This window comes from Lipotes vexillifer, unplaced genomic scaffold, assembly GCF_000442215.2.
Source record: "Lipotes vexillifer unplaced genomic scaffold, Lipotes_vexillifer_v1.1 scaffold123, whole genome shotgun sequence".
Lineage (NCBI taxonomy): Eukaryota > Metazoa > Chordata > Mammalia > Artiodactyla > Lipotidae > Lipotes > Lipotes vexillifer.
In genome coordinates, this window is record NW_006783002.1 from 68,655 (window position 1) to 82,953 (window position 14,299).

Consider the following 14,299-nt stretch of genomic DNA (forward strand, 5'->3'; position numbering starts at 1 on the left):
GGCCCGTCCCGAAGCCCAGAGCCCCGCCCCGCAGCCAGGGTGCCTCCCTCGCCCTAACCAGTGGTCTCTGGAGCACAGCATCTCCAGTGCCTTTGGCTGCATCAAGAACGCAGTTCACCTGAAAGTGACAGGGGAACTTTCAGTTTCCTAAAGCCCATTTCTTGTCAACACTGGCTGCTAAATCTTTTATGCCCTCTGGTCCTGTGGCACCTTGGGGACATACTTGCGGAGACCTCCGCCTGTCATTATGGTCAAAAGACGATGGCGCCCTGATGGGTGGGTGGGGAGGGGGGGGCGGAGGTGCCAGGGGAGGGAGAGGGAAAGGAAGGAGGGGAGGAGGGAAGAGCAAGCCTTTCCTGCTCTCTCCTGCAAACCCATGTGCGCACAGGCACCTAGGAAAGAAGGAGCAGTGCCCTTGGAGTCACAGTGCATGCATGATGATTCTGGACCAAGTACCTATGATTCTTTGATTTTACCTCCCTGTTAGCGATGATCCTGCGGAGGCTTCATTTCCCATCACCAGAATGGAGGGATGAGAGTTTGCAATTTCTGAGGTCCCTCCAGCTCCCACCTTCTATCGTCCTGAGACGGAATGGAGCTCCCTCGCCCCATCCTCCAGAGCATTCTGTGCCTTTATTAAAGCCCTCTGAGCTGACTACCTTGTTGCAGAGTTATTTGCAAAAATGGATTGTCAGATGGATGAACAAATGACTGACTGGTGAATGGCATAGAGAGAGCGAGGGATTTGGGGTCAGGACAGCACGCTTCCTAGCTCAGTCCGCCAGTGTCCACAGGTGTGATCTTCCTCAAGTCACATAAACACTTTGAACTTCTTTCCCCACATGTAGAAGGTGGTAATAAATATTACATAAGAGTAGTTGTGAGGATCAAATGAGACAACTCACGAGGAAATTCTTGGTAAATTATAAAGAGAATGAATATTTACAGCCTATTATTAGCTGCCAGACACTGTGCTAGGCTCTTATGAAATATTTATTACCACCTTCTACATATGGGGAAAGAAGTTCAAAGTGTTTTACATGATGTCATAAAAAAAATTTCATTTCCATACCCCTGAGGGAACCTAGCACAGGGCTCTGCATTTATAACCACATTTTCTTTCACCAAGCTTCAGTTTCCTCATCTATAAAATGGGGTACGTAATACCTACCTTGACAGATTATGGTGACAGCTAAACAAGAAAAGTGAAGTCGTAACCTTTCTGTATCCCCATTTCTAACAGTGCCTGGCACATACTAAATTCTCAGGAAGTCATTTTGGACTCTAAGGACAGAGTTATACTCTGTGTCTGTGGTGGCCACAGGCTGCAGAGTTGAGCACTAATCCCCTGTTTTGAACAGGCTGCAGAATCTTCTGTTCCTTCTCTACTGTCTGCCTCCCTCTAGTTTCTCCTCCGGCCTGGTCTTTGTCTCCTCCCAGAGAGTTCCTTGGTTTTCCCCTTTGCACTCTTGCGTGAGCTGTGCTCTTATCTCTCTGCCTTACCTCCCTGCTCCACAGGGCACAGTAAAGCGGCTGCGTGTCTGTGACAGAGGAAGCTCTGAGAATGAAAGCCAGGCCCCCTTCCCGTACATGTGTATAAGAGTTTATGCCTGTGTTGGAGAGTTTGGTAAAAAGAATCCCATGCTTAGATTCAGAGGAGGGTGCTGAGGACCAGGGCCATAGAGATTTCAGTCCAGGATTTCTGAATTTAAGTGTGGTTTTCTTCCCCCCGCCTCCACTCTATGCCCGTTGTCTTGCAAGCCTTTGATTGGGCTGCTTGGCAGTACCTCTAGCTAAAGTTAAACAATTTTCCAATGTGTAGACTGAAAATTTTCAGCACCCTCTGCTGGCTGGTGGAGGGCTCATTTTGAGAACTGAAAATACTTGGACGCACATCTTCAGGCCGTGGCAGCTTCCTGATGCGTAAATCATGCTTGCTTACAGACTGGAGAGGGAAACTCTCAAGCCAGCAAGGGGAAGCCTGCCATACTGGAAAGACAGGTGGCAGAGAACAGATTCCACACCGGAGCATAACGATTATATTAGCTGGTGCACACCAGCATCTGACAGGGAAGGGACACGGCTGCTGGGCCGCCGGCAGCAGCCCTGAGTTCTGGGGAAGGGGCTCTGCGACACACCTCGGTAGTGGGGACAGGCATGACCAGAGAGGCCTCCCAGCCGCCGCCCGCTGAGTAGAGGGAGCAGGTCTGCAGAGGGAGCAGGTCTGCAGTCAGCGGCAAAGGGCCCGTGTGCAGGCTCCCCTAGACGCGAGGGGGTTTAAAAAGCTAAGTGTGCCCACTGCTGACACCAACTCAAAATCTAATGTGATTCGAGCCTCCTTATTTCCTTGGTTTTGCTAATGTTGGCAAGATGGATGTTCACTGATTTGGCACCAGCCAGGTCCTGCTAAAGGATCTAGCAATAAAGGACACACCCCTTGTCAAGTCACTGCAGGACAAACCAGGGACATGCTGAACAAGCCAGAACCTTGTGTCTTTCTTGGGTCTACACCGGGATCCTAGCACCCACCTGCTAAGGTCCAAACTCTGGCATGGTAAGGTGAGTCCTTCCCTAACTGGCCCCAAAGCATGCCTCCCGTTGCAACTCCTGGTACTTCCTTCCAAGAACCCCATGCTCAATGTCCAATTTTCCAATGTTCCTTGAACGTTCCAGGCCCATTAACATCTTTGTACCTTTGCACATGCTGTTTCCTTGTGCGAAATGTCTCCGTTCTTCCAACAAACTCCTATTCAACCTTCAAAACCTGGCACAAATGTCACCTCCTTTGTGAAAGTAGGACTAGAATTTCTGTTTATAGGTCACCTTCAGAGTGCCAAGCAGTGCTAGGAGCCCTGCGTACACCGTTTCACATATTCTTAAGGCAATTCTGCCAGGCCAATGCCAATTACTTCCATTTTACAGATATGAAAAGTGAGGCTCAAAGGACCTCAGCAACGTGTCTAAAGTTACACAGCTAGTGAATGGCAAAGCTGGGATTCAATCAGTCAATCAACCAACTAATCAACCAACAAATATTGCCTGTGCTCCTGTGCATACCAGGTACCCTGGTTACAGCAGAGGAAAAGATGGACAGAATTCCTGTCCTCATGTAGCTTACAGTCTAGAAAGAGAACAGACAATGTTCAAGTATCTGTAAGTGCTTCCAAAGTGGGAATTCAGAAGGTTATGGATTTAAATTCACACTGTGTGAGGCTCTGCTGCCTTCGAGGCTTCCTGAGGCAAATTTCTTCACTGTCCCCCGAGCCTCCTTCTGTCACCCACTTGTCACCTCTGATGGTGAACTTCCAGAGCACCGTGCCGTGCCCTAACCGTCTGCGTGTCCTTAGTGCACTTCACCAAGAGTGTGCTTACAGCCTTGTACAATATAAAGATGAACGGCCAGGGGCCGGCGAGAGGATGAGTGTGCAGACCCAGGGCTCTAGCAGACGAAGCTTTCTCCTTTTACCTGAGAAATATCCATGACAGAATCACAGCTCAGGGGTCGGGCTGAGGTAAGATCGTTGGAGCCCAGCAGAGTGGAGATGACCCCATTCTGATCGATGCGTCTGATCATGGTGCCATCCACAAAGTAGATCAGCCCGGACTTGTCCACCGTGATGCCTGGGGCAGAGAAGCCAAAACAGGGAATTCAGCCTTCGAGGTGCTAACAACACACATACTCATGGAAACTTGCGGGTGGACAGAGCACCTCCCCCTTTATGATTTGATTAGTTTCTTCCAACAACATTCATGCCCTTTCTAAAGACGAGAAGACAGCTGCCCAGAGGCTTGTACAAAGCAGAGATTAGAACCCAGGTGTTCGGATTCTCCAGCCCTCTGGTCCTTCCACCTTGCTGCCTCTGGAGATTTTTACCTATCATCTTAGCCATGCACTACAACCGGGACTCATAACTGCTGGGAGTTTGTTAAGCGCTAGAGGTAGTGGCAAGGAGGAACTTTTTCAGTGTCAAAACTGTGGATTATTTAAATTAACCTACTTCTGAAGACCTGTAATTATAATAATCAAATCCCTTTTTGGCAACAATTTTTCTTTTCTTCCAAGATAATCATCCTTCACATTTTTCTAGTCTATTACTATTTGATTATTTATTTATTTTTTGGCTGTGCCACGCGGCTTGCAGGATCTCAGTTGCCTGACCAGTGATGGAACCCGGGCCCACCGCAGTGGAAGTGTGGAGTCCTTTCCACTGGACCTCCAGGGAGTTTCCTATTACTATTTTAGTTTCATTGGTTATTTCAGAATTATAGAGCCTAAAAAAACAATCCTTTGGATTTGTGTAGGGAAATTTCTAAAAAAAGGCACACTGAAAGGAGAAGTCATAATTATTATTCAACATCACTTCCTCCATTTGCTAGACCGTCCCACCTGTTGACTCTCCCCAGCCAGCTGTGTGACCTCAGGCAAGTCACTGGATGTCCCTGCATTCATTTTCTCAGCTGTGAAATGAAGGGATTGTTCTAGATCTATATTTCTCACTTTTGGATGTGCGTGACAATCACCTGGGAGCTTGCTAAAATGCACCCCCTAGGTACCTGGTTCAGAGAATCTCAAGTGGAGCCTGAGCATCTATCTGTATTTTTGACAAGCACCTTGGGCAATAATGATACAAATCAAAGTTTGAGGACCACTCTAGTGAATCAGTACTTCTCCTTTTTTTTCGGTACGCGGGCCTCTCACTGTTGTGGCCTCTCCCGCTGCGGAGCACAGGCTCCGGACGCACAGGCTCAGCGGCCATGGCTCACGGGCCCAGCCGCTCCGCGGCATGTGGGATCTTCCCGGACCGGGGCACGAACCCGTGTCCCCTGCATCGGCAGGCGGACTCTCAACCACTGCGCCACCAGGGAAGTCCAAATCAGTACTTCTTAACCAGTGATATGTATCAGAATCACCTGAAGATTTTTTTTTTTTTTGATATATACCTGCTTGGTCTCACTCCTGGAAATATTAGTTCATAGGGTGGCTGGGGCCGGGGCCGGGACCAAGTCTTGTTTTAAAAACACTCATGGGTGATATTGATACCCCAAGAATCACGACAGGTAGACATGCCCCCTCAAAATGTGGACTGCTCAGGGGTCCTGGGGCTGAGAGGCAGACAGGATGTGCCCCTGAGGAGCACACGTTCTAGATGGGGAGGCCTGGGAATGAGAATGGACCCAGGGAGTGACAGAAGCAGGGAAGGTTCACGGGAAAATAAAGGAGATTCAGGTCAGTTTCATTCTGTTCAGTTTCCTCGGGGGCAGAAACTGAAAGAAGGATCAGAAAAAGCTTCACAGAGGTGGAGACACTTGAAGAATAAAGCTTTGCAGTTGTATAACCTCAGGGGAATCACTTCACTTCCAAGCCTCAGTTTCTTCATGGATAAAATGTGGACAATAATGTCTGACCTGTAATAGTTAGCTCTCAATAATTATTAAGGACTTATAATTATGAGAACATGAAACCCACTTTGTGCTTGCTCTCAGGGCCCACGTGTCTGACCAGTCAGGAGGGTGGAGTTAAGACACCCAAGGGCCTCTGAGTGTGAACACCCACGGGAGCTGTGGTTCTTCCTGCCCGCTCCTCAGGCTGTCCAGGGCTGGAGACTGATTTCACACGGAGGACCCGGCAGCCTCAAAGTGGGGGAAGCCTTTATTCTGTCCCTACCTAGAATGTAAATTAATTATATTCTTTAAGCACTGAGACAGGAGCTTTCTTGTCTGCCTGGCTATGCTCAGTCTTTCTCTTCCACCTGCTAGGACTGATGAGTGCTACAGGAACAATTGGGTCTCTTGTTTACAGAGTTGGCTGCACAGGCTAATAGAAGCAATCTGTCCCCTGATTAATTACTTCATTTTTTCTCCTTTTGTTGTGCTATACAGATGGACATCCTTTCTCCTCCCTGCTGCACAGTGTCTGCACATTGTGGCACCCTTGTCATTTCTATCTGGGTTAATTACAGGCTTTGGGGAGACTTCACTGTCACTGCATCTGTGCGTGTGTGCGTGTGTATGTGTTTGTGAGGGGAGGGTGGAGAACACACATGTGTAGAGCAACTGAGAAAAGATTTTGATTTTAATTCTAAGAGAACAGAAGGTTGCGACCAAAAGGGCTCTCGGGGACCATTTGCCCAATCCTCACATTTACTAACGGGAAACCTGAGGCCCAGAGAAGGAGGAGGCAAGAGCCGGGAGTGGCAGAGCAAAATTGTAATGCAGGGTCCCTAAGTGCAAGCCCAGTGTTCTTTCCACTCCAGGCTACTCTTTCAGTATTAGGAAATCACGATTAGGAAGGCGATTAACCACAGATGTCACAATATTTACCCCGTGGAGTCACCAGCTGACCACTTCACGTATGTGGTAGAGACATATGCTATTAAACACATACAATATAACAATTATAAATACGAACTACCATTTATGGGATGTTTATCATGTGCCTGGTACTACTGTCCTAAGCAAGCATTTACATTCCTGGTAATAGTTAATCTGTACTACAACTGTACAGTATATTTCCATTTCATAGAGGAGGCAAATGGGGCTCAGAGAGGTTAAGCAACTCACCCAAAGTCACACAGCTATTAGGTGGCAATGTTTGAATTTAAATATAGGACTCCTGAGTATGAAGTGCACTGTGGCTTCTTGGAGGAGTAAGTCAGCTTTCATTTGAAAACCTACAGCTTCCATTCAAAACCACGCCCTGAAATCCGGCACTATTTAAAAAAAAACTATCACTCGTGACATTTTTATAGGACATCAATATGAAATATATTAATTTTGACCCTCAGAACAATCCTAGGAGGTGGACACAGAAGATACTATTACTCCTATTTTATTGTTAAGGGCCATGTGGCTTAGACACTATAGGTCATTGGCTTTAGGGCCTGCAACATGGTAAACATGCACTGATGGGTGTCTGTTGACAATGATGGCATCTCTTCCAAAAAGCTTTCCCAGTCTCTTGGACACAGGGACCTCCTTTGGCTCTGGACTCCCATGCACAGTTCTTTTTCCTTGCATCTCAGGGAGCACTTCTCCCCCTCTCCCATCTGAGAGATTCACATTCAAGTCTTATTTTTCTGCTACAATGAACTTATTTATGCAAGTACATTGCACTGCATGCTCAGTAAATACTTGCTGAAGGAGTGAATGGAAAGTGACTGTGGGTATGAAGAGGGCCAACTTTTTGAAGCACTCAGAATTGAAGCTTAGAGTTAACCCATCCTATAGCACATGAACATGTGCAAAGATGATACACCGCCATGTTTTTATCAAACAATAACATGCAAGGTAGCATAAATATCCAGCAGGAGGGTACTGATAACTAAATAATGGGACATCCATTTGCTGGGATAATATATAGCTATTAAAAGCAAGTACACCGAAGACTCTTTAATGACATGGGGAAACATTTGCGATATATCACTTAGGAAAAAAAGTAGGTTGCTAAAACAGGTTGTTTAATGTGATTTCATTCTGCTTGTTTCTGGTGAGCATTACATGCACAAGAACACTTAGAAAAAAGACTAGGGGGAAAGAAGGAAATGTTAACTGGGAAAATTTCTGGCAGGTGGAATTATGACAATTTAAACTTTCCTCCGTAGAGTTCTTAGCGTTTTCCAACATTTTTTTGTAATGATAAACAGATACGTCTTTTGGAAATGGAAAATACCCCAATAAATGTTACTGAGAGTGTTTAAAAGCAAGGTCTTACCCCTGGGGTTGGTCAGTGTGGCTTCCGTGGCTTTTCCACCATCCCCACAGCGAGTGTCATCAAAGGGGAGGCACTGGTCACCTGTCCCCGCCACCACCTCGGAGTTCTTGACGAGGTCCTTCACCACCACGGTGGACTTGATCTTGAAGACCCGCCGGCTGTTGGTGTCCGAAAGGAAGACAGCCCCGCTCGTGGGGTCTGTGGTCAGGTAGTACTTGTGTGCTGGGCTGTGACTGGAAAACAGGACACGGCAGTTGGTGAGCACGTTCTTCTTTCCTAACAGGCAGCCGGAGACGCACAATTTGAGTCCAAGTAAAAAAAAGTCTTATGGGGACAATGTCCCTATTTGGGGTGATGGTTACCCAATTTTTCTGACCTCTCTGGTTGGCCTAACTATCCCTCCCCCCCAACTATGAATGCAAATGCCTCTTGCCAAAGACCGTGATGCCCAGTGCCATGCCCACATCAGGTGCTCAGTAAGTGTTTTCTTAAGACTATCCGTGAGGCTTACCCAGAGGTGGCCTGTAAATCCAGACCAGAAACACGAAAGACTCTGACTTTAAAAAGCACTTCAAAACAAAATGACACGCAAACACTTCCCCCACAGCAGCCCCACCCCCATCTGGGGACTGACGGCCAAGGCCTCGGCCTGACTGGACACCAACCAGTGTCAATACCATCTTCTGTTGACGCTCATGTTATACTTAATCAGGAGCCCAGCAGTCTCCCTAGTGCAGACAGACATAAATGAATTGCAGGATTAGTTTGTAATTTGCAGCAATAGCCAAGGAAGAACAAACGGTAGAGAGGAGCAGTGCTGGGGATAGCTCTGATTCTGGAAAACAGCCACAAAGACAAGGCTGTGCTAACAGAAGAAAGCGAAGCTAGACCACGACTGTACAGAGGGCTTATGGAGACAAGGCACCACCTCTAAGCACTGGGCAGGAAAACCGTGTGGGCTTTGGGGGTGAGCTCAGTCTGGGTTCCACATCTAGCTTTGTTATTTCCTGGTTCTGAAACCTGGGCAAGATACCTGGCCTCCTGAGCCTCAAGTTTTCTTCATCTGCCAAATGGGGAATGTGAACAGCTCCCCTGCTGGTGTATTGGGAACATTATATAAAACCATATATGAAAAATACTCGGCAGAGTACACGGCACATAATACTTAAGAATCATAATTGTTATTTTAATTATTAGTCATTATGTCTGTTTTTGCATCTGGAGAGGACTACAGAGTAGGCATCTCTTACTAAGGCTGAATTTTCCTGTCGCAAAGTATGATTTACAATTTCTTCCAAGTCTAGGCTGTGCTGGAGTCAGACTCATAACTCCTGGGAAGCTGACGATCAGTTCCTGCACGTGGCCTGATCATTCCCCAGCTGTCCTGCCTCTCTAGTCCTGACCCTACTGTCTCATGACCTCCTCAACAAAGGGCAGGTCTCTGCCTGCAGCCCGGGTCCTCCCCTAGCCATTCCTCCCTGATCTAACCCCAAACCCAACACGTCACCTCAATGCTTTCCCTTCCAGGACCTTCCAGGACCCTCCATGTCTTACAGGCTCATTCAGACTCCTCAGCCTTGCAGCACACAAGGCCCCTCATGCTCGGCGGCTGCTCTGTCCTCCCAGCCTCTTTCCTGCCATTTCCTCACAGACCCCCTGTGCTCAGACATTCTGACAACTCGTCCCTCAAATGCGCCATCACGCCCCTTTGCCCCTGCTCTTCCTCTTCTGGGGAATACCCCGTGCCCCGCCTTTCTTGGCCTGCTGCACTGCTACTCATTCTTCAGGTGTCAGCTCAAATGGTACCTCTGCTGGGAAACCTTCCCTGACTTCTCTTCCCTGAGATTCATATCTGTTCACATCTGGGTTACGGGACACTTAACATAATGCTGTGGCTATTTATTTATGTGTCTGTCTCCCAAATCCTGTCAATACTTGGTGGGAAGAGACGGGGTTTTATTCTTTTCTGTATCTCCAATGTTCAGCTTGGTGCCTTCTAGCCCACAGCAGCCATTAAGTGGAGGGACTCTCCATTTTTAGTTTATTTAAACAGTATTTTCAATCAAATTACTTAGCTTTTTTTTTTTTTTTACTTCTCCTTTGGGGGTGGTGGTAACAGGAGAGAGGTCCTGTTTATCTTGAAATGTCCCCTGTGACTAGCCCTATAATGCAACACAGATTTAATCTTCCCAGATGGCACTGCTTCTGGCTAAATAAAATGCAGTGACCTTAGATCCTACTCTGCAATGCTGGGGCAGCCTTAATCTTTCTGCTTCCTGATGACAGCTGGAGGAGGGGCTGATTACTTCATTTCTTCGCGTATCACTCATGATAAATGGTTGCCATCCACCTTGGCAGAAAATAGGTCCTTGAGGGAGTCTGGTGGGGGGGCCCTGTCCACTTAGATTAGCCCCCGCCCGAGGTTTCTGCTCATGTCTTTCTGCACTGCCCTGGGGAAGTGCCACTTAGGTGACGTTTCTCAGGTCCGTGAATTCCAGAAGAGGGTGGCATTGTCAGGATTGTCCTGTGGCCCCCTCTTTTGTGCTCAAGGACAAATTTGCAGTTGGCGGGGGTCAGTTAAGTGCAGGGGAGAAAGCTCTAGCTTTGAACTGAGAGGATGTGGGTTCTCCCTTGGGCAAGTCACCTAAATCGTCCAAGCGTTAGGTCCCTCAGGGTCGAATGACGGCATCTCTGCTCTGCTTTGCTCACAGCATTGTCATTAGGATCAAATGAAATTATCCAGCTCAACAGCCCTTTCCAGTTGGCAGAGAGCTCTTGGATAATCTTCAGCTCACTTCTTCCTCAGGCCACCCGCACTGGGAGCAGCGCCTGGACCTCTCCCAGGAGCAGCGCGAACAGAGCTGCCCGCTGCTGGTACGGAAGCATCTGCTGCTACCTCCAGGTGCCAATTTGTCCCAGACACTGTGCTAGCATTTTATATGGACAACCTCATCTTCATCACAACTACCACAGAAGGCAGGTGCTTTTTATTTATTTTAAAAAAACTTTTAGAAATGAGACGAGAGAGGTGAAGTGACTTGAGCAATGCCAGAAACTGCTAAGTGGCATGATGGATTTCCATCTCTGATCTGCTGGACATTGAAGTCTGTGTTCTTTCTAATTCCCCACACTGCTTCTCAGGGCCTAGAGAGCTCCACTGCCTTTCTCTCCAGAGCACCTGCTCATCTCTTGGGATTTAGCTCCAGCATCACCTCATCTGGAATACCTACCATTCCTGGATTCCTGGGACCCTGCTTTTCCCTCTTGCTTTTGTTGTGGTCCCACGAGACCCTCAGCAGATTATACTTTTAGTACTTCTAGCACCTTAAGACCCTTTTCTGCTTAGTTGTCTGCCTCCTCAAGGACATCTTGGACTCCTCAAGGGCAGGGCCTGGCTTCAAGACCCTGGTGCTTAGCACTGGGCTGGTGCAGAGTTAGTGTTCCAGAAAGGCTGACTTTATGAATCAGTGAGTGAAGGATGGTCCACCTGTCTGGGATTATAGATAGGAAACATCCACTGCTAAGGGTCTTAGGGTGATGGTTCTGAATATGACTACACATCAGGTTCACCTGGAAAGCTTTTTTAAAAAAGCCTCACCCATCACATCCGAAGGGCCTGGGCATCTGTCCCTTTAACATCACTCCAGTGATTCTGAGGCACAGCTAGATTTGGAAACCATGGCTTTAGAAGCAGTGTTTTTCAAACTTTAATGTACCCACGAATCATGCTAAAATGAAGATTTCAGTTCAGCAGTTCTGGGTGTGGCCTGAGAGCCTGCATTTCTAACAAGTTCTCAGAGGATGCCGATGCTGCTGTACTTGGAGGGGCAGGACATTACTTAGAATACTCTGCAAGCCATAAATGCATGAGACGGGAGATGGCCTACCCCTGAGACCCCACGTCTGGTTCTGTGGACAGGGACCGCGTCTGATCCGATTCTGATCCCCAGTATCCTGAGGAGGCCTGGGCATAGAGCACGGTCATTCTTTTCTACTTCCTTAAACATAAGCCTGGTATCTCTGGAAGCTACGTAAAATCTTAGAGGCTATAAGGTAGCAATCCTGAAGTTAATGAGCTACAGTGAAGCCTCACTCTGCCCTCTTTCTGGCCAATGTAGGGAATTTGCTAGTAGGAGCTGTGAGCCCAGAAGTCTCTTGGGACGAAAGGCAATCTATTCCCTGCTTGTGAGTGAGCATTCTCCCTCTGTCTCAGAATAAGATCCGCTTGTGCAAAGCAGCGTCCTTTGCCCACATCATGTAGCAGCCCTGGCAGAACTTGATTCACTGGTTCTCAGAACAAGTGGGAAGAGCTTGAGCATTGGAACCACCCAGACATGGTTTTCAAATACCAGCTCCACAACCCACTTGGTAGGTGACCTTGGGCAAATTACTTCATTACTCTGAGCCTCAGTTTTTTCATCTCAGAAACGGGGATAATCACATCTGTTTCAAAGGGCTACTTAAGGACAAAATTCTATAAGGAATGCAAATCTTTGAGCATAGTGCCTGTTCTATTAAAAAATAAAAATGCCCAATTAATGGCAGCTGGTCACCTTACGAAACCTCGAGAACATTTATGTTACTGCACAATGGAAAAGACAAGTATGTCATACTTAATACTGTCTGTCTAACCTATTTTCCGAGGCAATTAAGGTCTCTCTCAGAGTTAACATAATCTGTGTAGCTGGGTTTGATGGAGAACTGAGTTCAAATGTACTTCTGAACAACAGGCTTCAGACACTCCTCCGTGACGCTATGGGAGGGATCTGGGAAGAGGTGAGGATCCTTGTTCCCTGAAGGGACACAGGGAGGAAGATGCCCAAAGGATCAGGGTGGGGGTCTCTGTGCTGAGCATGTCCAGTATGGTAGGCTGAATTGAGGCTGTAAAGGTCAAAGGAAGAGACACACACCCACAGGCTAAGGGCACCAGCCTGGAGCCAAATGCTATCCCTGGGAGCAGCTGGAACAGTAAATGCTAATGGACGAAGAGGACAAAATTTTAGAATTTCTTAAATCTACTTCTGGCATTTCCTGATGGGAACACTAAGGCTCTGAGAGAGGAAGGGATTTACCAATATCCAGGAACCAGTTAATATCAGAGCCGGAGCCCTGGTCTTTTCCTTCCTGATTGTCTTTAGAAAACTGGAAGGCAGAAAAAAATTCTGTTTTTCCCTTTCGCTTTGGTTCACTTTCTAAATAGGTTTTAGCACGTGAGAAAACAATGAATTGAGAGAGGGCAGGAATCCAGCCCTGAAATCATACCGTGGATACATCAAAAGACTGCTAAAAGTCAGAAACAAAAGGTACCAAAACCACAACTCTCTCAATTTATAGATGATGCAATTGGAAACCAGAAAAGCTAAGTGACCAGCCCAAGGCCGCATGAATACACAGCAAAGCTGGACAAGTGCCCTGGCTCCTAACTCTTCCCGGCTAGGTCCCCCTGTATGCCGGCTGTGTCCCAGGCAGTTACCACCACTGATTGGAGGTTTTAATGATAAATGCTAGGTTTTCATCCAAGATTTTCATATGAAATGTACTGTGTTTTCTATAAAACTGAACTTGAGGGCACATATCAGTTCATAGTTCAGTATCATCCATACAAAGATCTTTGGAAATCTCTTTTCTATTTCAGTGTCAGGAAAAAATATTCCTCTGCTTAGAAGTGGGCATGTTTTCCCATTTCTGATGATGTAAACCATGAAAACAATTATCTTTCCCTGTTTAATCTGGCTTCCAGGAAGCTCAGAGTCTTATTTGATGTGTAATCACATATATGTGTTTCCTCCTTTTTTCTCTCATTCCCAAACTCTACTTAATTTACTTTAATACATGTGTCTTTGGTTGTAAGAGGACTGAATTCCTTTTTGGGGAAAAATGGAGACATAATCATCATCATGTAATTGTTTTGATGATGATAATAATAGTAATAATAATAATAAATCATTAGTGCTCCTCTCTCCAAGGGACACTTTATTATCCTCAAGTTAGAAACTAATGATCAGACAGATGAAATAAGTTTTTCAAGGTCACACAGTTGGGGAGCTTGTTTTCTCATCTGTAAATTGGGTGTATCATGAATACCTACTTCACAGGGTGGTTTGGGGGTGAACTGCTATAATTCATGTAAAACACTTAACCCCCTCTCTGCTACACATTAAATGCTCCCTACATATTATTGCTATTATCTTAAAAGACTATATATGATTGTTACATTAATACTATATCTAGTTATATCTATATAGTTATTAATAACTATATAGACATGGACATAAACATTATTGGATTTCTGGTTCTGCCTGACTCTTTCTACCATCCTTATCCCAAGTAAGCACCACCCCATGTGCCACTCTGATCTGAGCCACACATGGATAACTGAGAGTCACCTAGGTAGCAGTGCAAGCCACATCCCCATCTGCCATGGCTACTTTCAAGTCACCCAGATGTGTGTGAGGCTTGGGGACTCTGAGGTGACCATTACCCAGAAGTCAGACGAGCGCCACAATGACAGGGGATGCTGACAGGCAGACACTCCTCTCGGTGTGTCTGACAAGGACCACTTCTGCTTGCCGCAGGGTCACTGTGAGC

The 14,299-nt window shown here is 46.7% G+C and overlaps 1 protein-coding gene across 1 annotated transcript in view; it reads right to left on the reverse strand.

The window, feature by feature from the left end:
* The window catches only part of TENM4 (teneurin transmembrane protein 4), a 400,863-nt gene that overhangs the window by 42,660 nt on the left and 343,904 nt on the right, over positions 1-14,299 (reverse strand). The window contains exons 22-23 of the mRNA XM_007455571.1: positions 7,712-7,944; positions 3,467-3,621 (exon numbers count right to left, since the gene is read on the reverse strand). Coding sequence (XP_007455633.1) covers positions 3,467-3,621; positions 7,712-7,944 — 388 coding nt within the window. The remainder of the gene's footprint in view (positions 1-3,466; positions 3,622-7,711; positions 7,945-14,299) is intronic.